General features: G+C 46.3%; 1 protein-coding gene across 1 annotated transcript in view; it reads left to right on the top strand.

Annotated features, from left to right (window-relative positions):
- CRISPLD2 (cysteine rich secretory protein LCCL domain containing 2) overlaps window positions 1-11,058 on the top strand; it is a 62,136-nt gene extending 51,078 nt beyond the window's left edge. Inside the window, exon 15 of the mRNA XM_019747136.3 lies at window positions 8,547-11,058. Coding sequence (XP_019602695.3) covers window positions 8,547-8,601 — 55 coding nt within the window. The 3' untranslated portion in view covers window positions 8,602-11,058. The remainder of the gene's footprint in view (window positions 1-8,546) is intronic.
- The last annotated feature ends 15,740 nt before the right edge of the window (window positions 11,059-26,798 follow it).

The following is a 26,798-nucleotide window of genomic DNA, read 5'->3' as shown; positions in this document are numbered from 1 at the left end:
CTTGGGGGTCCTGGCAAGAGGGCACCAGACAGTGCCCATTAAAAGAAAACTTGAGCAGACTTGCATTAATGCTTCACCAGAACACCCAGGACAAGCCTGTTCTCTTCTCTTCCTTTCTTTTTTCAAAATAAGAACTTTTTTCTTTCTATTACCAGTGCATGATTCTGTAGGAAATTTAGAAACATCAGATGAGCCCATAGAGACAGTCACCCATAACTTGTCAACGGGGGGAGTTACTGTTACATTTTTGGTGCATATCCCTCTGGCCTGTTTTCTATGTGTGGGCAAGCATTTTTGCCCCCACAAAACAATGGAATCAAATTATAGTTTCATAGTGGTTACATATGGCTACATGATAATATAGTTACATATCATTACATAAGAGCAGAGTCTGGAATTCTGCAGACCTAGGGTCTGCTTCTTACCAGCTTTGTGACCTTGAACGAGCCACCTGATTTCTCTGACCCTCAGTTTTCTCCCCTGTCATATGGGGATACCAGTAGTCTCTACTTCATAGGGTTGTTGGGAGGATTAATTGAGATGGCACCCAGCTCTTCTCATAAGGATAACAGTCATATTGGAGCAGGGCCCACCCTAATGACCTCATTTTAATTTAATTACCCCTTAGAGGCCCGATCTCCAAGTACACTCACATTCTGAGACTACTGGGGTTGGGACTTCAATGTGTGAATTTGGGTCAGGGGAACGCCACACAATTTAGCCCATAACAGAGAGGAATGCTGAAGACTTTATATTTGGGGGGCCCTCTTTAGAGAAGGAATATGACATCGAGAACACAATATGTGCTAAGGCCACTCGAAGCTTGAGCTTTCATGGCTCCATGGAGCGTGGCACCTGTCCCCACCCTCCCATCATCTTCCTGGGGCGCTTTTGAGCCGCAGGACGGTGCCGTATATGAACATACTGTGGAATCAAGCGATGCAAACCACAGGCATTTCTTCCCAGGGGCTTCTGCACAGTCACTGCCCTCTGCCCCCAAGAGCTAGAATTAACAGCTTCTGCCATTTCTCCCTCAACGTTTGCAACCTTTGTTTGGGAAAGGCTTAACGAAGGGAAATTCCATTGATTTAATGGGAGGGAAATGAAGCCGCTGATGAGGTGGAATTTCCTGGCCAGGCTAGAAAGCAAGCCCAGAACACCAACCAATTGTGCTTTTTGTGCACTTGAAGAGAAGCAGTCGTTCTGAGGCGGGGGTAGGTTGGCCTTTGTTCTCTGCCTGTATTTACCCTTGAGGACATCACAGCAGCTCCCCAGGGCTACAACAAGAGCTTATCGTGTGGCCCCCACAAGTGGGTATCTGGGGAGGGTAGGGAACCAAGATGGGGTCCCAGGAATTGGCTTCTTTCTCACTGTCACACCCCCCACACCAGGGAGACCCATTGTTCCAAGGGACCCACCTGAATGGCCACTGTCATTATGAGTATCTTTCAGGTAGCTTTTCCCAGGCCCAGAGTGGCTGACACCCACCACACTATTCAGCAGCTAGCTCCTACCCCCCAAGTGGTGGTAAGGTGTGTGTGTTGTGGGGAGTGTGGGGGGACCTCAAAGTGGGCTCCTAGGCCAGCAGCATCCAAATCACCCAGGACTTTACTAGAAAAGTAGCTTCTCGGGCCCACCTCAGACCTGCTGAATCAGAAACGGGGGGTAGGCTCTGCAGGCTGTGTGACATGCCCTTCAGGGTCCTAATGCACACTGGAGGATGACAGGTGCCCTGTAAGGATGATGGAAGGTCACCGTGTCTCTGGCACACGCATCCAGCACTGTACGTGATTCTGATATTTTGCCAGTAAGCGTCATTCCTGTGCTACATACTCACTGTGTGCCGAGACCTGCTGGGATCCACGGCACCCTGCACATACAGAGGGAAGACGCTAGGCCAGGAGGGCACAAAGGGTCCGATGGCATTTGGGAGCCTGCTGCACTGTTTGTCCTTGGGTAGGCAGTCTCCCTGATTTTCGGTCCCTTCTCTGTCAAATGGTTGCTATGAGGATGAAATGGGGCGGTGTGTAGGAATGCTTATTGGTGGCTCATAGTAAGTGTCCCCAAAATCCTGTGGCCCTCATTGGTATGACATAACTTCTAAGGTCAAACCTCAGGACGCTATGGCTCTTTTCACGTAGGATCACAATGTTGTAAGAAATAGCCTACGTGGATTATCTTCCAAGGACAAGGGGAAAAGCCTCTTCCAGTGAGTCCGTCTTTCCTCCTTGCATCCATCGTTCTGAGGTGCACTCACGCATCAGGCGTCTTGCACTTGGGGAGCTCTTGCCATGTGCCAGGCACTGGGACCCAGCAGGGAACGCACAGCCTGCCATCTGCCCTTGTGGGACTTACCATATAGTGGGGGACAGACGGTGCAGAAACAATGACTTTAGTAGCAGAGCACAGGTGGTCCATGTCACGGGGTGGGGGGGGGAGTGCAGGGAGCTGAGCACATCGAGCAGGGCTCCCCATCTTACTGTCCAGAAGCGCCTCCTGGTGACATGGCTCCAGCAGATATGTGGCCATCTCTGGCATGGCCGTGTTCTATCCTCCCCTTGTTTAGATGGGACCTCAGCAACCCTCTACACAGAGCCCGTGGCTGAGAAATTTCCCTAGTACCTGGTCCCATGAGGAACTGTGGGAACCCACCAGGGGCCAGAGGATGGCATTGTCCCCAACATCTGCTGGGACCCTAGAGTGGTCACAGTTGGTCCCGAGGGAGATGTTGGTCCCGTACTGCAAAACGTTCACAGCAAACTGCTTTCTAAATTCAGGGCATCCTTCAGTCAATCAACACACCAACAAAACCCTCCTGAACAAAGTTCTCAGCACACGGGCCAAAAGTCGGTTCTGCGTCAAAGTGGCATTGGTTTAGCAATGACCTTTTTCTAGAAGAGGATTTCCTAAAAGTCTTGAAAGGTCACCGTGTAGAATTCGGACAACATAAGCGGGCAGGCACCTTCTCTGTCTCACACACATGCCCATGATGGATAGCAGAGGAAGGTGTCAGAAAGGGCTTTTGATGTTGGGACTGGGGTTTGTCCGAATATTCTCAGGAAGAAGCTAGGCATCTGGTTGAATATCAGCTCAGGACTTTTTCTTAGGTCAGCACTATTTTTTAAGACATATTTCACAAGGAGATTGGGAAATACACCAACAATGACATGGACAGCTTCTCGGTCCCTCCCAGGGCAGGTCACCCTGCTCCCAGAACTGCCAGCTGTCCTTTCTCTTTAATCCAGTCAGTGCTGTGTGGTGCCAACTGATGGTCAGTTCCACCCTAAGTAATTTTCACCAGCAGGGTTGACCCTCCAGGACACAGCCTTATGTTTGCAGCTCCTCAGGGACCTGTAGGCCCCTGCCTCCCAACGGGCTCGTAGCATCTGAGCCCTCCATTGCGATTTTGGGTCAGCCAATGCCATCTTCAGGGCTGGTATGGCCACAGTCTGTCCACTTAGGGTAATGGTTAGAAAGGGGGTCCCAGAGCGTTGACAGATCTGGACTCATATTCCAGCTGCACCTGGAACAGGTGTTCCATTTGGGGCAAGTTGTGTCATCTCTCAGAGCCTTGGTTCCTGTCTATAAGTGGGAAGAACCTGAGAGATCTCGTGGGGTTACTGCAAAGAATGGAAGGGTAAGATGGCCTCTTAAAGGATAGAGGCAGCGTCAGTTGTATAGTATGTGTGTGTGCTGGACAGAGCTGCTGGCACAGACAGGTGAGTGTCAGCCCCAGGGCAGGGTGAGTGGCCCTCAGAAGGCTGGAAATCGTTAGCCAGGGCTGAGATGGTGACACCACCTGAGGCTACCGATACGTAATTTCTCAGAGCACACTTGTCACCACTCATCAAGTCGATCAGTGTTTCCTTGTTAACTGAGTCAGCTGAAGGGAACTTCCCAGAATCTTCTCTGACCATCCAGGTTCTTCCCAAGTTCTACAAGGGAATTTTTGGGTTGCTTTTTCCTTTCTTCCTTCCTTCCTCCCTCACTTCCTTCCTCCCATCCATTTTTCTTTCTTTTTAAAATAAGATTAGAGAAACTTTAAGAAATAGTGAAAATAATTTTAAGAAATTGCTATCACTGAAAATCCCACCCCTAGAAAGAACCACTATACCTATTCTAGTATGTTTCCTTCCAGATTTTTTTCTGTTTACACACAAACACCTTATTTTTAGTGTTGTTGTTTTTTAATATAAAAATGGGATCATATTATCTGTATCATTCTGTTGCTTTTTTCAGTCAGCAACAGATTGTAAATGTCTGTCCAAGTCATGTCTGATGTAGTCACGCCGTCTGTTTCAGTCAACTTCTTTTTCTTTTCTTAAACTTTTATTTATTTTAAGTGTGTTTTTCTAGGACCCATCAGCTCCAAGTCAAGTAGTTGTTTCAACCTAGTTGTGGAGGGTGCAGCTCACAGTGGCCTATGGTGGGGATTGAACCAGCAACCCTGGTGTTAAGAGCACCGTGCTCTAACCAACTGTGCTAACTGGCTGCCCCCAGACTGTCATTTCTTTACCCGGTTGATGGACATCTGTGTTGTTTCCTTTTTTCTTTTACTGTAATAAACAACACTACAAAGAACATCTTTGCACAAGCTCATATGCTTTCCTGACACTTTCTTTTGGTAACTTCCTCTTAGTAGCGTAGTCACAGCTGCCAAATTGACCTCTTTATGTATTGCACAGCATGTCTCTTTCCTGTTTAAACCCTGCCCCAAATGGCTTTCCATTTCGATAAGAATCAAATCTCCTCCCCTTACCGCACAAGGTCACACCTGATGCCAACCCTGCCCACTTCTCCACCCTCTCCTGGTGCATTGCTCGTCTTCATTCAGCACTTCACCTCATCAGCATTCTCGCTGTTCTGCAAATATGCCAAGATCATTCTCCCCTCAGGACCTTTGCACATACTTTATCCAACCCTGAACCCTTCCACCTCCTATAGATTCCTCTGGCTGGGTCCCCCTTGTCATTTGGATCTACACACAAATGCCACTTCTCTGAGGAAGCATCTTCTTCTATTGAGTCTATGGTCACCCTCCCTGATCTGATCTGATCCCATTGCCCTGGATTTTATTTTCCTCCCAGTACCCACCACTGTCTGAAATTATTACTTACACATATTTAGCTGTTTATCTTCTACCCCCCAGACCGTAAGCTCCATGAAGGCAAGAACCCCATCAGTTTTGTTAACCCCACGTCCCCAATATCCAATCCAGGGCCCGGCACATAGTAGGTGCTCAGTAAACAGGGATTGAATGACAGACTGATTGCTGAGTTCAGCAATTTGTTTAGAACTGGTTGAGGGATTTCTAATACCCTTTTGAAAATTATTTAGTACCTTTATTAAAATGTTCAATGCCTTTTATGAAAATTGCTCAGAAATGCTGTGCCAATTTACGCTCCCTTTGTTTATGTAAGGGAGTTACAAGGTAACCCAACAACAGAATCAGAAACCAAGATTTTGAAAAATTGGTTATTTTATAATTTATCAAATCATACCAGTTTTTCATCAAACAAGCACAACTGTCTGCTTACCTAGCAGAAATTGTGCTTAGTAAGTGAAACATGAACAAATGGGGACCCACTGCAGGTTTTTTGACCAACCCAGAGCTGGGGAATTCTTTGCCTGAGGCTGTGCATGAGACAAACATCAGGTGTTATCACATCAACACCCTCACATCATCGGCACATTGTCTGATGTGTTAAGAAATACACACCCAGTTCAGTGGGCCTGCTCTTGCCTCCAAGGTAGACGAGGTGTTCAGTGGGGATGCTTGGTAGGTCCAGGAAAACATCCAGGTACCTTGGGGTACCTATATGGATGATAGCCTGAATAGCCCCCTTGTACCTGGGTTGTTTGGAGCCCTGGAAATGGGAGAACCCCCTGCTTCAATTTCCAGTAGTAAGTCAAAAGACACAGACCCTGGTAATTTTCCCCAGCGTGGCTTGCCCACCATGTGGAAGAGCCAAGTGCCTTATGGCTCTGGGTGGTTCTCCCAGACTATTCATTTGGGCAGAGAATCCAAGGAAATCTTGCAACCCAGAAGTCTGAGGAGGGCCCTAGAATCTGAGCTTTCCAGAAACCAGCAGGGCAGCTGGGGTAATGCCAGCCCCTGCATGGAGGACGCTCTCTATCTCTGCATGATCCAGTGTGGATGGCTGGCACGGAGGGCACCTCGGCCAAGCATTCTGCTCTGTCCAGGCTCTTGGCTTTTCCCCACAGCTCCATCTCACCAAGGGCTCCTATGTGATCCATATTTCAAAAGCTCTATCCCAGGGTAACCAAAAGCATGAAGCTGCCATGGGGAAAGAGGGGAAGCAGGGATTCCCAGCAGCTTGTTCTGTGCAGATGGCTGATCTTGCCAAGTAGTCTGAGAGGGCAAGGGCCCCCTACCTAGTCCAATCTGGGTCCCTCTCATCTGGAGGGGGCACTCTAAGGAGATCAGGCTTAAATCATGGCTGGGCTGTTCATCTTAACGCTCAAACTTATTCATAATGAGTGAGATGCAAGTTAAAACTGTAATACAGATGGATGCCATTCCCTAGTTTAGACTGGCTGAGAACAGAAAGCTAGATGACACGCTGTGCTGGAAAGCATGCAGGTAAAACAGGGGTGCCTCATGCAAAGTCGATGGAAGCTGTCAATTGGCACAACCTTTATAGAGGGCAGCTTGGTGAGCTGTCTAAATTACAAATGCACACATCCTTTGTTGCTGCAGTTCCCCCCACTCCAGGAGCTCGGCTACAGGTACTCTTCATAGATATGCAAAAAGTCCGGGACAAGGTTGTTCTCTGTAGCATTGTTTGCAAAAGCAAAGGATTAGAAACAACTAAATATCCATTAAAAAGGACCCAGTGGTCTGTATTATTATACTTTAATACAATAGAATACTATGCAGTTGAATAAAAGGGACAAGAAAGCTCTCTCTGTTTAGAAAGCCACTACTAATAGCTATAACAAGACAATAACAAATGTTGGCAATGAATGGCATGGAGACACTGGAACCCCTCCCTCATGCATTGCTGATGGAAATATAAAATGGTGCAGCCACTGTGGAAAACAGTTTTTTTTAAAAGTTGAACCTGCAATTAACATACAACCCAGCAATTCTGCTCCTAGGTATCCACCCCCCAAAACTGAAAACATATGTCTACACAAGCACTTGTACACAAATGTTCATAGCAACTTTATGTATAATAGCCAAAGGTGGAAAGAACGTAGATGTCCATCAACTGAGGAATGGCTAAGTAAAACGTGGTATACCCATATAATGGAATATTATTTTGCAATAAAAAGAAATGAAATACTGATTTATGCTACAACATGGATGAACCTTAAAAACATGCTCAGTGAAAGAAGCCAGTCACAAAAGGCCACATACATTGTGTGATTCCATATATGAAATGTCCAGAATTGACAAATCCATAGAGGCAGAAGTTGCCAGGGCCTGCGGGGAGGGAAAATTGATTATAAACGGTCACAAAAGAACTTTTTGGGGTGACTATAATGATCTAAAACTGGATTGTGGAGATGATTGCACAACTCTATAAATTCACTAAAAATCATTCAATTGTACATTTAAAAAGGGTGAATTTCATGGCATGTTCTACTTCAGTAAAGCTGTTAAAAAAAAGCTTTCGGTTAGCTGAAGGATTTAATTCCTATCTTAAGAGGGTAGTTTTTACTAGCTGTGTGACCTCGGGTAAGTTGCTTAATTTCTCCTTGCCTCTATTTCCTCACTCGCAAAACACAGTGTTTCCCCGAAAATAAGACCTAGCCAGACAATCAGCTCTAATGCGTCTTTTGGAACAAAAATTAATATAAGACCCGGTCTTATTTTGCTATAATATAAGACCAGGTCTGATATGATATTATATGATATGATATGATATGATATGATATGATATGATATGATATGATATGATATGACATGATATGATATATGATATGATACTGGGTCTTATATTAATTTTTGCTCCAAAAGATGCATTAGAGCTGATTGTCCGGCTAGGTCTTATTTTCAGGGAAACAGGGTAGGGACACTAATGACACCTACCTGGGAAAGAAGGCAAAAGGGAGGATACACAGTACTTTGCCGGATGCTCAGCCCAAAATCTGAGCATAGTCGGAATGCCGTTTTAATAACAGCAGCACAAGCATTATTGTTATATTAATCACTCCTATTAATCGGTCAACCAGATGGCTACTATTTTGGTTGACAGGTGGTAGTGAAAACCAGGCAGAAGTCTTGGAGGGTGAGTTCAATTCAGACAGACTGGGGCCAATAAGTCCCAGAGCTAAAAGAAAATAACTTAACAACCCTGACCTAGATTCAGGCCCAGGTCCATTTGCAAAGAGAATGGAATTCGCCAGCTATTCCTGGCTGGGGCAGACTCTCTTTCCAGCAGCTGTTGGGAAATATCCCTCAGTCATGGTTCTTCCACCGCCGGGACATGAGGGGCACCCACCTCTCCCTTTCCAGCCAGAGTCCCTCTAGGAAGTTCTCCTTCTGTAGATAACATTCCCTCTCCCTTCTTTTTCAGCTTGAGGACCCCTCAAGACGGAAAGGCCTTCCGGATCTTTGCTGTCAGGCAGTGAACTTCCAGTGCTGGGGAGAAGGGGGATCTTCTGGAAGGCTTCGGGGTTTTGCTTTTTATTTTTATTTTATCCTTTGGGGGTGGGCTGGGGATATGGAAAGTCAGGAAAGTTCCTTTGAGTGGTGTTCAATGTCCCATCCTTCATGCTTTTGTCTCATTTCCGCACCGTTGGAGAAACAGTGTCCTTGGGCGCCTGGCTGGACAACTGGTGACCGGTCCTGCTGAGGCCTGGGGGTCTCCATCTGGCTGCCCTCTCTGCACAGACAGTCACCTGAGAAAGTCCTTCCTGTGTGTACTTTTGCGGGGGGGAAGAGAGGATTCCAAACCTGCAGAGAGGGCTTTGGAGCTCACAGGGTGAGGTGTTCAGGTGCGTGGGAAGAGGCATACTGAGCACGCGCGGTGGGTAGTTTCAGGAATGGGATAGAAGGTAGCTATTTAAAAAATTACAAACCACAGTCCGTCCCTACCAGTGGAGAAAAATGGGTTTAATGTTTGCTGGTCAGACAAATGGGCCGGAACAGGGGGCCAGGGAAGTAAGACTCAGGCTCTATCCTGGCACCCATCCTTGCTAGCGTCCTGCCATGAGCAGGCTGGTTCTATATACAGCAGTGCTGGTTTATTTAGAGTTCAGCAGTAACTCCAAAGATTTATCTTGTCTTTGTCTTTCCCTTCACCCACGTGGTCCATCTGTTTGCTGCCGTGACTTTTGGTCTCGTTGAGGACTAATGAACCAGGATCCTTTTTTTTTAACCCCCTCCCCATTGTGGCTCCCGCACTTGCCCAGATTAGTTTACGTGTCCTGTGTCACACTGGGGTCTTTCCTTTGCAAGCGATTCTGTTTGAAGCCCCACTTTTTTATTTTAAACTCCTCGCCTCTATTGGTTCCACGGAGATGTCTAAGGACAGCCAAAGAAGGGCTGTTTGGTTGCTGCTTTTAAAAAAATGACAAACGTGCAGATTCTGCTTCCATCCGATGACCTATTTTTTAGGAGTAGGGGGAATGGATTCCTTAGTACCTTCCTTGCCGAAGTGAGCAGCTTCGGGGAGAGGAACGGTCTGTGGTTATGAAACCATCCTGCGGTGTAATAACAACAAGAAAGGGTAACACTCTAGAAGGATTTCTCTTCCTGTTTTTGTGGAACAGCTCTTGCCAAATGTTCCTGAGGCTCCGAGGAGTGTGGTGCTCTCTGGCTTCCATCACTTTATAAACGTTCTTCATAAGCCCAGACCAAAACCCACAGTGAAATCAAATCCACTTTTGTAAATAGCGTTTCTTTACGGAAGGTAAAATTCCACCCTCCAGCACCAGCCTGGCCAATAGAACACTTTGGTGAGTGCCAGTTTCAAATTTGATTTCACTCTCCATCAAAATATTTCAAAGGCAAAAGCATCCGCAGAAAAAGAAAAAATGGTGTGTTGTTGAGTGCATTGCTAATTAATGCAAAAACTGACAGTAGATAGCTTCTCCCGTCCCCACTTTAGAGAGTTTGTATAAGCAATAAAGCTCTGAGCTCCTCAGAGCTGAAATTCGTGGGACTGTTTTTATTATGTGTACTGTGGGCTTGTAGTCATTCATCGGTTCTGACTGTTCACCTCAAATGTCAGAGTGAAAGCATTTGGTCAGCCTGTCAGATACTGTGTCTGGTTACCACCAAAGATCTGAGTACTAGGAAATTTCTGGATATTATGTGTTGGTGCTACTGGACTTCTGCTTGTCATCAAGCGCTTTGTGGCTGTGGCTGTGGTTATGTCGAGCCTGCAAGGCTGGGTGTTTAGAATTAGTGACATCCAGGGGAATTTCAGTGGGTTTGCTTTTGAAGCCTCGTGCTGGAGGCAGAATCTGAAACTTTCAGAGTCGACTCCATCATTTTCAATTAAGTTCCTGGGTTCCTGAATGCCTCATTAGGCAGACCCATCGAATAACATAGAAAGTTCTCACCCAGAGCCAGATCTTGTGTCTTTTTAATCCTCACGAACATTTTCAAACTGGAACTATTTTTCTTCTGAAAATGGAAACTAAGATTACAAATGATCAGCCCTTGTAATCAGGGACCACCTCTAATTTTGTGTTTAACAGTGTCTATTGCACCATCAGCACTTAACCCACAAAGAGATGGTAAATCAGACCAACCGTGTTTCTGGGTCCCCTGCCCCCAAAATGAAAAGTTTCGGTGCCTTTTAGATTTTTGTCCCATCGTGTTCTGAAATTTCATATTGTCTGTAGGCTCTCTCAGCCCGCAGCTTATGTGTGTGCTTTTTTCTATGAAAAATGATGTATTTTACTACTTCCTATGTACAAACGTTTATTGTAAAAAAAAAATAAAAAATTGTGCTTTGCATAAACAGGGACCACATTGCTGTTGTTTCAATAAAACTGGTTTGATTTCTAAAACTTTTCTGTGCCATATCTTTTATGGACAAATCTGAACAGTCTGTGAAATAAACCATCTAAAATCTCCTTACAGGCTGTTAGCTCTTTTGTTTACACCACTTGTACCAGGAAGGAATGTTGCACACAGGCCAGAGATGCTAATTACTGCAGTATTTCCGGAGCCTTGAGGAAACCTCCACCTGCTAAATGGCAAGACATGTCACTTAAAGTATGCGATGTCACACATGTCATCACGTGTGTGTGTGTGTGTGTGTGTGTGTGTGTGTGTGGCGGGGGAGCATTTGTCAAAATATAGGTCCAGCAGGTCTGGGGTGGGTGGGGCCTGAGAGTCTGCATTTCTCAGGAGCTCCCCGTGGCTGACACTGCTGGTCCTTGCATCATTCTCTGAGTGGTGAGTAGCGACAGGCTCAACTTCATTCTGTCACTGTCGTTGCTTGGGCTGCCGTACCAAAATACCACAGAGTCGGCGTCTTAAACCACAGAATTTGATTTCTCCCAGTTTTGGAGGTTGGAAGTCCAAGATCGAGGTGCCAGCAGGGCGGGTTTTTCCTGAGGCCTCTGTCCTTGGCTATAGACGGCCACCTTCTCACTGTGTGTGCCCTTTCCTCTGCATGCATCCCTAGTGTCTCTTCCTATAAGGACACCAGCCCTCCTGAATCAGAGCCCCACCCTTAGGATCCCATTGAAACTTCATTACCTCCTCAAAGACCCCATATGCATATACAGTCCCATTGAGGGTTAGGGCTTCAACATAACAATTTAGAGAAGGGGGACGCCATTCAGTCTCTAACAGTCATCCTCTTCTTGAAAAGGCATCGACTTCTTTTCATCTGAGTGCAGTCACGTGTCCCCCTGTGCCCCAATGCACCATACCCTGCGTCCTTGCTAGCGTCCTGCCACGAGCAGGCTGGTTCTAGGTGCAGCTGTGCTGGTTTATTTAGAGTTCAGCAGGGATTCCAGAGATTCGTCTTTGTCCTCCCCTTTGCCCACGTGGCCCATCTGTGTGCGGCCATGACCAAGCGATTTCACGGGCACCTGGCTGGCCTTTTTCATCTCGCCATCCATGCTTCTGCCTCTGCGTTCACAGTGCCCCTATGTATGACAAGTGCTGCTCTTTTCCATTGATGGTGCAATAGCTTTCCTCTCTAATACATATGGCTCGGGCTTTTTAGATGGTAATTTTAAAATATTAAGTAAGCAATTGGGCAGATGGATTGCCAGAATCACGGAGGTTGGAGAGTAATGGCTGAGGTGGGAAACACTGGTTTCTGACAAAAGCATTGTCAACTCCATAGAAAGGCCTCACCCTTGGCAGCTCCCCCAGAGCGTGGGGGAGCCTCCCTTCCCAACACCCCTCCCTCGAATATGCAGCCAATCTGCAGCTTTCTTGGCCTGCCTTCCCATGTTTTGATAGCCCAGGATGCCACCACCCTGTGCCCTAGCTCCCTGTCCCCAAGCCTCCAGCATGTAAAAGTTGTGGCCGCTGCGGGAGGAGGGGGTGCGGAGGAGAGGGGCTGGTGCTTCCTTTTTGCAGAATTCGTCTGAGATGAGGCAAAGATCTGCGAGACTTGTGTAACTTCAGGTTAAATGCTGCAGGGAGGCCACACGGCTCAGGGACGTACTCACAGAGGTTGCTCCAACTCAAGGAAACACAGGGACAGACGGCAGGGACCTGGGAGTCCTCCTACCAGCTGCAGGCCCTCGGACAAGTCACTTGGCCTCTTTGGGCGTCAGACTGCTCATCTATCAAATAGAAATGTATCACAGCTACCTCATCAGCGTGTGACGATCAAGTCAGCTGAGCTGTAGATAAGAAAACGTTTTCCAGCGGAGGGCTCAGGTAATAGGAACTATTTGCACCAGTTGGAATGCTTTTGGGCTGCAGATAACAGAAACCCCCATCTAATGGCACCAGGACTTATTAGAAATGCAGATTCTCAGGCCCCAGCCCAGACCCATGGACTCAGAACCCCTGGGGTCGCCCGGCAACCTGTGTGTTAACAGGTATCTGGGGGATTTGGGTGCTTGTTCCAGTGGGAAAATCATCACTCTAAAGATATTCAGATATCTCAGGGAAGAAACCAGGAGGGAGATGATTCAGGGGCATCAGCTCAGGGACGTCAGGACATGTCTCCAAACCTCACCCCTGTCCTCTGTGGTCACAACGGCGCCACGTCACAAGCTGTCCCCACACACTGAGTTTGAGACAGGAAGAAGGATGGAGTGAAAGAAACTTCTTCCCACCGTGTTCTTTCTCGCTTGCATCAGGGAGGACAATCTTTCCTGCTGTCACCCAGCGGGCCTGTTTTTAAGTCCCTTTCATCATAGACGAGCCATATGTCCATTCTCAGATCAACCACAAGCGATTGTTGATAAAACAGGAAGGTTTGGCGTGGCCAGGGGAAGACCAGGAGGCCATGAGAGCTGTCTTTAAATACAAAAAGATTTGCTGTTGTAGGAGGCGGCATGATGTAAGAGTTAAGAGCCGGGACTCAGGCATGCCTGAGTTTGAATTCCAGCTCAGCTCTTTACCAGCTGTGTGGCACTGGGCTAGTTACTGAACCTCTCTGAGCACCAGTGGCCTCCTCCACAAAAGGGCGATAATAACAGTGTCTACTCCACAGGGTGGTTATGCGGACTAAATGAGGTCAAACTTGAGACATGCTTAGCACTTGGTATGTGCACACAGCTGCCACAAATGGTTACTCTCATTGTTTTGCACTGTAAAACTAATGCCAATGGGAGCATGTCACAGGAAGACAGATTTCTACCAAACACAATAAAGGACATTCTAACTCGAAGAACTATCCAAAGATGAAATGGTCAATGTGAAGAGGGAGTGAGTTCCCCATCTCTGGAAGAATACAAGCAGAAGATGGAAGAATCTTAGACTAGATTGACTGTAAGGCTTTCCCTCATCAGCCCTTCCCAGAGGGGCCTAGGACCCTAGGGAAGGGGTGACACGGAGCTATTGAAGCCTGGGTCCTCAAGCCATGGCAACTTTCTTCTAAAAAAGAAAAAATAATAACCCCTGCAGCTACGTAGGTGGTCCTGAAACAGCTCTGTTTTATTGGGTTGATTTTTGTTTGTTCGTTTATCCACCTTCCTTCCAATTTTTCACACCAAGCCAAAACCTGTCCAAGACTGCCACTGGGGCTTAAAAAATCTTTTAGACCCTTAGAAAAATAAATTTGGTGCCGAAGGCACAGGTTTTGAAAACCTCATGACATTCCTTTTACTCTTTCATCTTGGCCAGCTGAACTGGTAGCAGCCTTCAGCCAAGAACCAGGGAGACGGGCCCTTAAACCAATTCCCTCTGTCAGCGCCTGGCCTGGCTCCGAGGTGGGCAGAAGGCCTCCCTGTGTGCCCTGGCTGCCACCACACTGGACAGGAGTGGGCTGGCTTGTCAGCAAGCAGTCTCCCAGCTCACCTGCTTTCACCTTGTTTCACCAATCGTGGCTGTGGTCCCAAGGATGTTTCCTCTCCATCCCACTGTCACCATTCTAGGCCCACTGTCCCCTCCCGACCTGACACAGGAAGGTGGCAAAAAAATTCACCTGTGCCAAGTGCCTACTGTGTGCCAGGTTGGGCACCAAGCATATGCTATCTCATTTAATAAGCACACATCTCTTTCAAGGACTTGCTAATTCAATTATATTTGTCCAATATAATTCAGGTACTATCTGATTTTGTCAAAATGTCAGTTAGCAATGTATTTGGCTGCATGCAACAGTGACCCAAAAACAGTAGAAGGTAGGAGGTCCAGGGGACAGTGCTTGGGAAGTCCCCAGTGACCAGGTTCTTTCCCACTTCCTGCTCTGCTATCCTCCACACGGCATGTGTCCTCAGGTTGAAATATGACTGCTTCCCTACCAGCCTGTCAGAGGCGTTCTGGAAAAGAAGAGGAACAATGGTGAAGGGCAAAAACAATATGACAGCTGATACTGGTCCTTTTATTTCAGATAATTGTATTTTTCAATTCTAGAATGTCCATTTGGTTCTTCTTCTAGTTTTCTAATTCTCTGCAAAGTTTCTCGCTTTCTCATTGATTTTGAAGATATTTTCTTTTATGACTTCTGCACAGATGTCTACCAGCTAATTCCCATGTCTGGGTCATCACGGAGTCCATCATGGGTGATTGTCTTTTCTCTTGAGCAGGAATCACCAAGCTTCCTCCCATCCCCACATTGGAATTGGGTCCAGAACCCCTTTGTACCTTATCCTATTTTTCCTTTTCAGTCCCTCATGGATGGTTTGAACCTTTGAAATCTTCCCCACATGACACTTCTGAGGGACAGGAGAGAAACCTGGAGCCTGTGGGTCTGGGTTCAAATCGTAGCTCTACCACTTATGATCTTGGAGACCTTGGACAGGTTACTCGACCTTTCTGTGACTCAGTTTCCTCATATATAAAGTGGGCGTAATAATAGCAGCTTCTTGGTAGGGTTGTTATGAGGCTCAAACAAGTAAATATAGTTTCTGAAAAGCATTTGGAAGCCTAGCACATAATAAATGCTATATACGTGGTAGTTGTTACAGCTACTAATACTGTTATTTTAACAAACGTGTTGCGTGTCCCCAGGTGTTTTCCCCTCTAAAACCCTGGTCTGGACCCTCAGCAGCAACCCCAGCTGTTCTAGCTTCTCTCTTTCTCTGGGAAGGGAACAGTAAGAACAAAGGGTCAATGCTAGCTTTTGAGTTTCTAAACAGACTTTTTTGTTTGTTTTTTAACGTTTTGTTTTGACATAATTTTAGACTTGCAGAAAGTTGCAAGAATAGTATAAAGAATTCCCGTATAGCCTTCATTCAGATTCCCAGGCATTAAATTTCCTGCCTTTACTGGATCGTTTTCTTTCGCTTTTCTCTTTTCTAAATTATTTAAGAGGAAGTTGCAGGACTGAAACCCCCTTTAGCTCTAAAGGCCATTCTCTTACTAAGAAGGAGACATTTTCTTGCATAACTTGGTATAATGATCTAAATCAGGAAATTAACATGGATGCATTAAATGATATATGCATCCCTTATTCAGATTTCACTGATTGTCTTCGCAATGTCTATTAGGGCAAAAGAAAAATCTCAGGTCATGAATCGCACTCAGTTTTCATGTCTCTTTAGTGTCCTTGAATTTGGATAAACTCCTTACTTGTATGCTGTTGATATTTTGAAAAGATTACCGACCAACTATTTTGTAGAATGTCGCTGCAATTGAGTTTGTCCAGTGTTTCTTCATCATAAGATTCAGGTTACACGTTTTGGGCAGGAACCTCACAGAAGTGAGGCTGTGTCCCTCTCAGCGCACCCTAGAAAGAGGCACAGGTCTATTTGCCTTGTTGCTGTTGATTTCGATTTTCACCATGGCTTAAGGTGGTGTCTGCCAGGTTTCTCCACTGTGAAGTTTCTATATTTCTTGTAATAAATAATTATCTCATGGAGAGATATATGGAGACTATGTAAATATCCCACACCCCATAAAATCTTCACTCACAAGTTTTAGCATCTATTGATGATTCTTGCCTAAACAAGGATTTTATCATGGCTGCCAAGTGGTGACTTGTCTAATTCCACTATGCCTCCACATTTTTTAGTTACTGTCCTATAAGGAAAAGTCTTCCCTTCTCCCCTATTCATTTATGTATTCACACATACACATGTTCTACTGTATGTTTTATAAATATATATTATATATACTTTATGTATTATATATGACTTCTATATTATATACATATTATATATATACATATATATGCACCTACATGTGTATATACACGCATATTGGTATGAGTTTGTTAATTCTTGTTGCTTACACTATATTACAATGCTTTACTATCATTTTTTCGTTGGATGCTCACACCATCCCCGATTTGAATAGTGAGAGCTCCTTCCAGCTGTGTTCTGTGTGTTTTTGACGCAGCCCCGTCAGTTTTGGCACAACTTTCTGGCACAACAAGATGTTCCCGGCTCATCTTGTACTTTCCTTGTCCCAGGCTTGTAATCAGCCATTTCTCCAAGGAGCCCTCGTTCCTTTTAGTGGAAATTGTTTCTAAATAGACATAAAACTATCTGGCAGAGAAAATAGGGTGAGGGAAGGGATGCCCATATCTCAAAAACCAAATCTCACGGAACAGATAGCAGAGTTTGGAAGAGTCTGATTCTTTACCCTGCCCAGATTCTCTGGACAATAGGACAGCAGAAGCCTAAAACCAGCAGAAGTCAATGATCTGAGGGGCACCTCAGTTTCATGAGGTGGGACCCCTCTTACTGGAACAGCTTAGCGTACCTGACACTCACTTTCCCAGACTCCCTTGCAGCTAGAATGCATGTATGTGACATGTTTCTATGATGTTGAATTGGGAGCCCCTGATGCAAGGAAACTGGTGTCTAGAGACTTCTCTCAGAGGAGCAGCGGGGGCTTCAGGGTTAGCAAGTAGGAATGCAAGATTTAGATAAAATAAAAGAATAATAATAAAACATTGTGTAGAACGTACTTTAACTAGAACATTATTCATTTTTTATCTACAATTCAAATTGATCTGGGTCTCCTGAGTTTTATCTGGCAACCTTAGGTGTGAGACTAACAGGAGAGTCCAGAGTCCCAGCCCAGGGAGCTCCACAGCACAAACGGCATTGCCCAGGGCTCAGTCACCCAACAGGTGGGTCCCACTAGACCATTCTGTGGTGTGACTTTGGGCATTGTTTCTAACTGCAGAAACTTCTCGCCTGGTCCTCCAGCCCTCCCTGAGATTCTGTGGGATATTCAGTTTCTTGTAACAAGTACCTTTTCTGTTTCAATGAGTGCAGGGTGCTGGGAAGGGCTGCCTGTGTCTTCTCGTCATAGTGAAGTCAGGTGGTCACAAAGGGAGGGAGCCCCAGATCTGTTTTGGGAAACTGAAGAGTAGAAGGGAATTATTCTTCCACTTCCTTCCAGAACTTGCAGAATTCCCAAGACTGAAGCCATCCATCCATGCATCATTCATCCATCCACCCATTCTCCATTTACCCATCCTCCATTCATTTATCCATCTGACATTTATTGAGCACCTACTGAAAAAAGACACAAATATGTCTGCTTCCACGTGAAGCTCACATTTGTGTGGGGAGGCAGGCAGTAAGCAAACGAACAAGTTACACATATTATTAGATGGGAAGCAGTGCTATTGAAAAAAAAGAAACCAGAAAAGGGAGGGGAGGTCCGGGGGTGGGGGTTGGTATTTTAAATCAGGTGGTCAGGGAAGGTGAGGTGCGGGTCACTGAGAAGGTGATGCTTGACATAGAGGAGTCAGAGGTGAGAGAGGAGCTGGGGGTTATCAGAGGGAGGAGAGTTCCAGGTGGAGGAAGCAGCAAGCTCGCAGGTGCTGAGAAGGGAGTGTGAGTGGCCCAAGGGATCCAGGAGTTCTGTGCGGAAGGAGAGGAAGCAGAGGGAGAGATGAGACCCGAGGGCAGAGAGCTGGCGGGCAGGTCAGGGGCACCATCAGGCTGCGGGAAGGACTCAGGTGTTGAGTCCAGTGAGCGGGGGAGCCATGGGAAGGTTCTGAGCCGAGGAGAGATGGGATCTGACTTCCATTTTTAAAGGAATGCCATCTCAAGGGGAGAGGGTGATGGAGAACCTACTGAATTAACGGACTTACACTTGAAACAAGAAAAACCAGGATGCTTTTTTTCTGAATGACCAGTTTTATTCTGCCAAGTTCATTAGCGACGGGGGATGTGACAGGACTCGAGAGTTAAAGGTCAACATTCATTATAGAAAAATAAAGATGCACCTTTTCTTGCACACCCAACTTTGAGGCTTGAAAATTCACAGTGCCTTACATGCATCCTCTTATTTAATTCTCACCACCAGTCCACCAGGCTGGTGTTCATATGTCCATTTATAAATGGGGAAACTGAGGCCCAGTGAGGCTAAGCACCTTGCCCAGGTCCCCCGGCCTGTCTTGACCATGAGCTGACTCCGAGATCTGCCATCGCTGTGGAGTGCCTTCATAGTCAAGCCTCCTTCCAGCTCGAGTCAGCTCTGGCTTGCCCTTGCATTCTGTGGGACTTTGAAAATCAAGACAGAAATTACCAAAAGCCCAGCCTGCCCTTCCATCTGCTGGTACCGCCCCATCCTCCCTGTTGGGGTTGGCCTGGATGGCCCACTCTAGCCAAATGGGTCAATTGAGATGGACGTATGTGCTGATGGGCGTGGACATGTGCTAATCGGTTTTGCCCCCAAAAAAAGACGGCCTTGTCACATAGGCCACATGTGTGTGGGCACAAATGTTTAAGGACAGTTCGAATGTCCCAGAGAGGCCTCAGGCCGGGTCGGTGAGGACTGTCTTCCTTCCCTGGCTGGCCTAGTGGCCCGAGCAGGTTGGAGGGGGCGTGATGGTCAAAAACTACCTTCCCCAGCTCCCAAGGCCACTGGGATGACATGCCCACTTCCGGAGGAGGCTGCCAGAGCCAGGAGATGGCTGATCACAAATGGAAAATTGGAACCACGCTTCTCCGTCACTGCACGCGTTTGTGACTAGACGAGGACACATATAAACGGCTTAATTCAAACCATACTGCCATCCTCTTTCCCTCCGTTCTTTCCTGGGGCCTCTCCCGGCTCACTTCTGGAAGGTAACACACAATGTGCAAGGTCAAAACGAAGCGCCCGTTTGCTACTCCTGATTGAGGTGAGTCTGCTAAAACAAAGTATCTTCTCTTCACAACAACCCCATGACATAACAACAATCATTGTGCCCATTTGTCACATGAGGAAACTGCAGCTTGAGTTAAATCACTTGGCCAAGGTAATGCAGACAAGAAGCCGAAACAAATCCTGGCCCAGGCTTCCCATAGACCCAGCTGCCCTTTGTGAACTGGGCAGCTATGCTGAGGACACAGCGCAGCTTATACGGCACCCAGGTGCAAAGCAAGAACCGGAAGACCTGTGCTGTAGCCCAGCTCCACCCTGAGTTGCTGAGTGTAGTGAGTCATTGAGTTCCCTCCCTAAGCCCCAGTGGGAGACCTACCTATCTCAAAGACTTGTCACTCGGCTGATAGGTGCCTGCATGGGGCTTCACTCCCAGACAGCGTGACCTCTCTGATAAACCCTTCATGGTCTCACAGATCTCTGCACTTCTGCTTTCCAAGGCTGTAATACCCCAGGTACTTAAGCTTTTGTTGTCAGCCCCACTCTGGATTCCTTTTCCTCCCCAACATCATCCCCAAGGATCCCACAGGTTAGAGCGCCTGTGTGGTCCCTTCTAGCTGTGTGATCTTAGGCAAGAGCCTTAACCTCTCTGTGCCTCCCTTTCCTTATCTGTACAAGGGGGGCAATAATAGTACCTATCTCATAGAGTGGTTATGAGAAGTCAATGAGCTAGTGTGTGTAAAGTGCTTAAAACAGCACCTGGACTGCTTTATAAAGACTGATTAATACTATAACAAAGAAAGAACTGCAAATGTGTTCTCTAGTATTACAATAATAGGCGAACTGTGATAAAAAACAACTGAGCAACAAAGAGTACGTGTACCAGTAACACTTTGATGAATGAACGACTGAGTGAATGAACAGAAGATTGACCAGACTAACCCTGGAAACACATGTGCGGAAGCCTGGTCCTGTTTCCCGGTGTCAGGAGCTCCGGGTTGCAGGTCAGGATGTGTGTGGTTGTAAACCCAGGCCCACATGGATGGAAAGGAGTGAAGTGTGATTTCCTGCAGGAAATCCGAGAGCCTGAGCAACAGACAGCGTCCTACTCCACTTTCTCAGCCCTGCAAGAAGAGGATTATATTTCTGCGACTCCCCCTTCCCAGTTTTCACTGTGCCCCCCCCACCTCGTTCAATGATGGGGGCTAACATAGAGAAGAAAGTCAGTGGGGATCATTTCTCCTGGTGAGTTGTCTGAGGCATGGTGACCAATCCCTTTGGGGTCGGGTCTCAGAGGGCAGTTGCACAGTCCCTTAGCTAGCATTCTGGGCTTTGGAAACCAGCAGAGAAAATGAACTCTTGTGTTTCCTCGTGTGTGTGTGTGTGTGTGTGTGTGTGTGTGTGTGTATGTGTGTGTGTGTGTAAAGGGAGAGCCCAAGGGAAAGGAATGGGGGGGTAGGTGGGGAGAAGCAAGAATATGTTTCATGTGACTGAGCCACTGTGCCCAGAATCAGTGTGACGCAAGCTGCATCTTTAAGATTGTGTGATTGAAACCAGACGGCCACCGTACTCCAAAAATGCTCCGTTTTGCATGCGCCAGGCACTGTTCTCAGCTGTTTATAAAATTCACTTATTAATCCTCATAACAACCCCATCAGGTAGGTACTGTTATTATTCCCATTTCAAGATGAGGAAACAGGCACAGAGAGAGTAAGTGACTGAACCAAGTTCACACAGGATGGAAGGAACAGAGCCAGGATTTGAGCCTCAGCAGTCAGGTCAGACTGCGTGCTCCTAACCACTAGGTACACGACCCTCAGAGGGATTCCCTAACCTCCAAAAGCAAGTGTAGGTCACAGTCACGCTTTGGGGCCACATGCCAGGACGTGATCACAAGTGGGGGCATCCTTCTCGTAAACCGTGTAATTCTCTAAACTTAGCCCAGAAGGGCTTTCATAGTTCCCGACTCGTGGATCAAAACAAGAGGCAGACTCTTCAAAAACAAGTTGAGAAAGACAAAGAAGGCTGAGGAAATGTTCCAAATTAGAGGAGACGAAAGGAACGTGATAAATACACACAACTGATCCTGGACCCAGGAAAACAAAAACAGCCCTGGAGCACATACTGGGATGACTGAGAAAACTTGGTATGGAAAGTGAGTTAGCTAATAGTATTGAAGTATATTATACTATAGTAAAATCTACGATGTAAATTGTAATCGTTCTTGATTCAGATCATTTTACTGTAATTAAGATAAGAGAAAGTGGTTTTCACAGGAAATAAATGCTGAAATACTAAGGGTTTTGTAAAAGGGACTGATTCCTGCAATTTACATACATAGAGTATACGTATATGAGTATAATATATATTTGAAAACCTATATAGAGAAAGCATGGTAAAGCAAACGGGGCAAAATGTAACTGACTGTTGAATGAATATGGGTGCAAGTTACACGAGAATTTCTTATATTATTCTTGCAACTTTTTTTGTAAGCTTGAAATTATATGAAAATAAAAAGTTACAAAAAATAACAAACAAACAAAAGTAGCACTGAATCTGCAGCCGGGCCCCTCTCTTTCAGATTACCACCATTCCTCAACAATGAAACACACCTGAGCCTTCTCAGTCCCCCCTGTGGCTGCTGGCAATTATCACACTCAGGTGGGCAGCCCATTACTCGGATTGTCTGAGAGACCATGGATAGGTGTCCTGGACATCCTCACCTCCTCCTCCCAGCTCCAGTGATGACAAAAGCACCTACTGTGTACCAGGCACTGGAGTTGACCCTGGTGGCTCAATGGTCAATGAGACACAGACCCATCCCTGCCCTCAGGGAACCCACTGACACAGGATAGGAATTAGAAAGGTGAGGCGGGTCTGAACCCACCTGGTCTGCGGCCAGGTAGGAGGTGGGAAGGCATCCAGGTGGAAATAGTTTACACCAAGGCTCAAAGGAAGAGGAGAAAAGCTAGAGGAAAAGGAAAAGGGACAAAATGGTTTCCACAGATCTGTGAGTTAGGTAGTATGAGCCCATTGTATAGATGGGAAAACTGAGACTACACAAGTATAATCCACTTCTCAGTCTTCTGCCTGCTGGAGCAGCCCGGCTGTCCGGAGAGCAGGGGAGCATTGCAGGCGCCAGCATGCAGGTAAGGAACCTGAGTGTGGGTCAGGCCCAGCTCTGCCGCTCAGGAACCCTGGGATCTTCAGTCTTAACCTAGATATTCTTGTCTCTAAATATAAGTACTAATGACACCCAAAGCATTGGCTCTGTGCTGGACAAACTTTATAACGATGGTGGTGATGCTGATCAGAATGACCATCATTTCGAGGCTACCACATTTCGTCATTCTTTCCAATCGTGGCCCAGCTGCTAAGCACTGGGTCCAAATCTCATTATTTGGCCAACTCCTTTCCTTCCAGACTGTGTGGGTTTGTTTCTCCTCTTGTTGCTTTGCCAAAAGCAGGAGGAACAAACCCCACCACCTGCCACTTAATAAGAGAATTATTATTTTAACGGAAAGGACGCTGCTTGTAGTAGGAAAAACCTGAGGTATCAGCAGCGATGGGTTCCAGCTCGGGGTGACCTCAGATTCTTCACAGTTCATCCCACAATGACCTCTTCCTGTATCATTGCTGCATTGGCCCCAGGGGCTCAGTGACCTAACCCTAAAATACAGTCCAGGAGAGTGAGCGTAGAGGCTGGCACCTAGACGATTCCAACAGTTTCTTTGTTTGGGCTGCATCTGTGGCCTCAGCTTACCATGCAGCTGTCTTTCCAAATTTCCCCAGGAGGCTCACTCATTGATCATGGCAGGCCATGATGAGCATAGTTATGTGACGACTGCATCCCCAAACTCCAGGGAGCAAGGGGAGAGGACATTCAGAATTGGGTCTCCCACTCCCAGGAGTCCAGGAGTCCAGATAACCCAACAGGATTTTCAGGGAAATGCTGTCTTTAATCTCCACTTTTTCCTAAGCTATTTTCCCCAAAATTCTGTAGATGAAGAACTAGATCTGTGTCCTTGCCAACAAAATCAGAGTGATCTTGCCCTCGTCAACATTAGGACAGTGGATGCCAAAATGTTGTGGGTGTCTAGATATGCATGGTGCTGGGTGATTGCAAATCCTAAATTCCACCAAAAAGACGAGGATTAAGAGAACAGTGATGGCTCCACAGTGTGGATTATAAGGCGGCCCTAGCATGGTCCTGATGGTTGTGTGGTGAGAGCTTTTCCATTCATTACAGCCACAAAAGCGGTTTCAGAGTGCATCTCTCGGTTGAGTCCTGGGTAGAGGGTTCCCAGAGGCACCATGATTCAGCAGAGGGCAGGTAGTGGGCCCACAAACACTTGCAAGAACAGCAGGTGGTGGCATGAAGTAGGGCATTCATGGGCGCGGTCAGGGAGGCTTCCTGGAGGAGGAATCTGGTCTTCATGTGATGTGATAGGACTTGCATTTTGAACATGTGTTCCAGCAACAGTGTGAAAAGTGGATTGAGGGGTCCAGAGTGGAAGCTGGAAACCAGGCCATCATGGCCCAACCCAGTGAGAGGCCTGAAGCCAATTATTTCTAAAGCACTTCCCTCTGTCTCTGGGCAGGTCAGCAGCTTAGGGTGGTGGCTATGGGCATGGAGAGAAGTGAGTGGATGGAGAGGTACTGAGGCGGCACCATTGACAGTATTGTGGGTTCACGGGCTTTGGGGAGAGGGAGAAGGCAGGGTCACAGTCGCCTCCAAGGTGTCTGGTTTAGTGAAACTGGACCAGGTGTTGTCTGTCAATTCAGGTAACTCTAGATAAGGGAGAGAGATAGAAAGAAAAATCTTTGTCATAGTAAGTTAAAAAATGCAAAATGTAATCTACAGTATGATATTATCTGTGTTTTAAAATGTACAGAAAAAAGACTGAAAGGAAATTCACTAAAGGGTAACAGAAATTCTTTCTGAACATGGGATTTTCCTCTTTCTACGTTTCTCCATCTCCCAACTGTTCATTAATGACCATGTACTAATACTACAGTTAGGGAAAACTACACTTGGAAAAACAAATATGTTTGATCAAATCTGAGTTTCTTATGGAGGTAATTTTTCAATGTTTTTCAGAGAGTAACTCTGGCTGGTCAAAGCAGGGAGAGGGAATTCCCAGCACTGGGACTCAATGGCCTTTGGTTTAACCCCCGCCGCCCATTTCCACTAGGATTTGCAAGCCAGGCTCAGCCCTTCCCATCGGAAGCCTCTCTGAAGGAGATTTTTGCTCCATTTATTAAGTCCAGGTTTGCGCACTATGTTTTGAATTCTAAAAGTTCATTATAAATTTCTTTTTAAAAGTTCCATATTATATTTTCTCCTAAAGAAACGTGCAAATCAAACCACAGTTTGATGTGGTTGACATTTTCCTTCAGCACTTAGGCCTTTAAAAAAATAAGAGGCGTTCCGTTCCCTGGCTTCAAAGGCTGGAAGAGACACTGTTTTGTTTCATTTCTGGCCCCTAGAAGATAGGATTTGGGGAGAGAACTACTTTGAAGAAACCTCCATCATAAATCCTGTCTGTTTGCCTAGGAAGGACAAAAGCTTGGCTGAGATCCTTTTAAAACGTGAGCCTGAGAGCCTGGACATGGCATCGTGGAACCCTGACATTCTGGAACCCTCTGGGGAGGAACACAGCTGCATTCCAGGGCAGATAAACCGGGCTGCTCCCAAATGTTGGGGAGTGGCGGGGTGGTGGCCTGGCCTCTGCAGCTTCCATCCAGTGACTTCTAAAAGGCTTCAGTCAGCGATTGAGTAGGTTCTGTAGCGTCTGAGGCGGGGAACTCTCTGACCCCTGCGGGGTCATGATTCTACAAAGTGTAGGATTTTAGTTGAGTTCCTGCTCCAATAGCCCAGAATTCAGTCAGGAGGTATGAGAAGTAAGTGTCCCTCCTTGAAGAAACTTGGAAAACAAAGTTCTCTGCCTTGACAGAATAGTAGTAACGGTAATAACAATGGTAGTAGTAACTAACAATAATAGCTATATTAACAGAAATTGTAGAAATAGCAATATAGTAGTAATAGCAGTGACCATGGTAATAGCATTAATAATAGTAGTAACGACAGTAGAAGTAGTAATAGTAATAGCAGTAGTAATCACAGTAAGAATGGTGACAGTATTAATGGTGATAATAATAGTACTAGTACTCGTAGTAATGTAGTGATCATAGTAATAATGGTAGTAGCATTAATAGTAGCACTAATAGCTCTGGCACTCTCGTCCTTGCTCTTTTGCTCTTTCTCTCCCCATTTCTCTTTCTCTCTCCTCCACTCTCTCCCTCTCCCCCACTTCCGCTAGGCCCATTCTCTTCCCTGAGAACGTATCACTAATACTGGGGACCTAGGCTTCTCTCCCTCTCTCTCTCCCCCTCTCCCCCTCTCTCCCTCCCTCTCTCCCTCTCCCTCTCCCTCTCCCTCTCCCCCTCTCTCCCTCTCTCTCCCTCTCTCTCACTCCCCGACCTTAGCTAGGCCTGTTAGGCCTGTTCTCTTACTAGGGGCCTAGGCTTCTCTCTCTCTCTCCCCCCTCTCTAATAAACCCTGCTTGCAAAAATAAATAAATAAATAATAGCACTAATAATAATAATAATAGCAGCAATAGTGATCATAGCAGTAATCGAAAAAGTATTAATAGCAGTAGTAATATAGTAATAGTAATTGCAGCAGTAATTATGGTAACGATAGTAATAATGCTGGTGGTAGTAATAGCCATAGTAGTAACGTTAACCACGGTAGGAATGATACTAATAGTAATAGCAACATTACTACTACCACTGGCATCAGCTTTCACTTATTATTCACTGTGTCCCAAACACTGTCATAAACCCTTTACAGAAAGGAACACATGAATTCCCACCACACCTATGAAGCAGGTACTGTTATTACTATCCTTGGTTTGCAGATGAAGAAACTGAGAAACAGGGCTTTAAGTGACTGGCCCAAAGTCACCCAGCTATTAAGAGGCAGGTCCAGGATTTGAACCCAAACCCGTGTCACTTCACATGCCCAGTGTGCCCCTTTATCGAAACCAGGGGTTCTCCACCCAGCCACCCAAGAGAATTGCCAGGAACACCTAACCACCGGCCCACCTGCAGGGACTCGGTTCTAATCAGTCTGAAGTAGGTACGGGTTTGGTTTGCTTTGGTTTTGTCCTCGGGACTCTGA

Source organism: Rhinolophus sinicus, chromosome 8 (genome assembly GCF_057876585.1).
Source record: "Rhinolophus sinicus isolate RSI-liver-muscle chromosome 8, RSI-T2T, whole genome shotgun sequence".
Lineage (NCBI taxonomy): Eukaryota > Metazoa > Chordata > Mammalia > Chiroptera > Rhinolophidae > Rhinolophus > Rhinolophus sinicus.
Note: the sequence above shows the minus strand (reverse complement) of the source record. Positions and strands in the feature narration are given on the sequence as shown.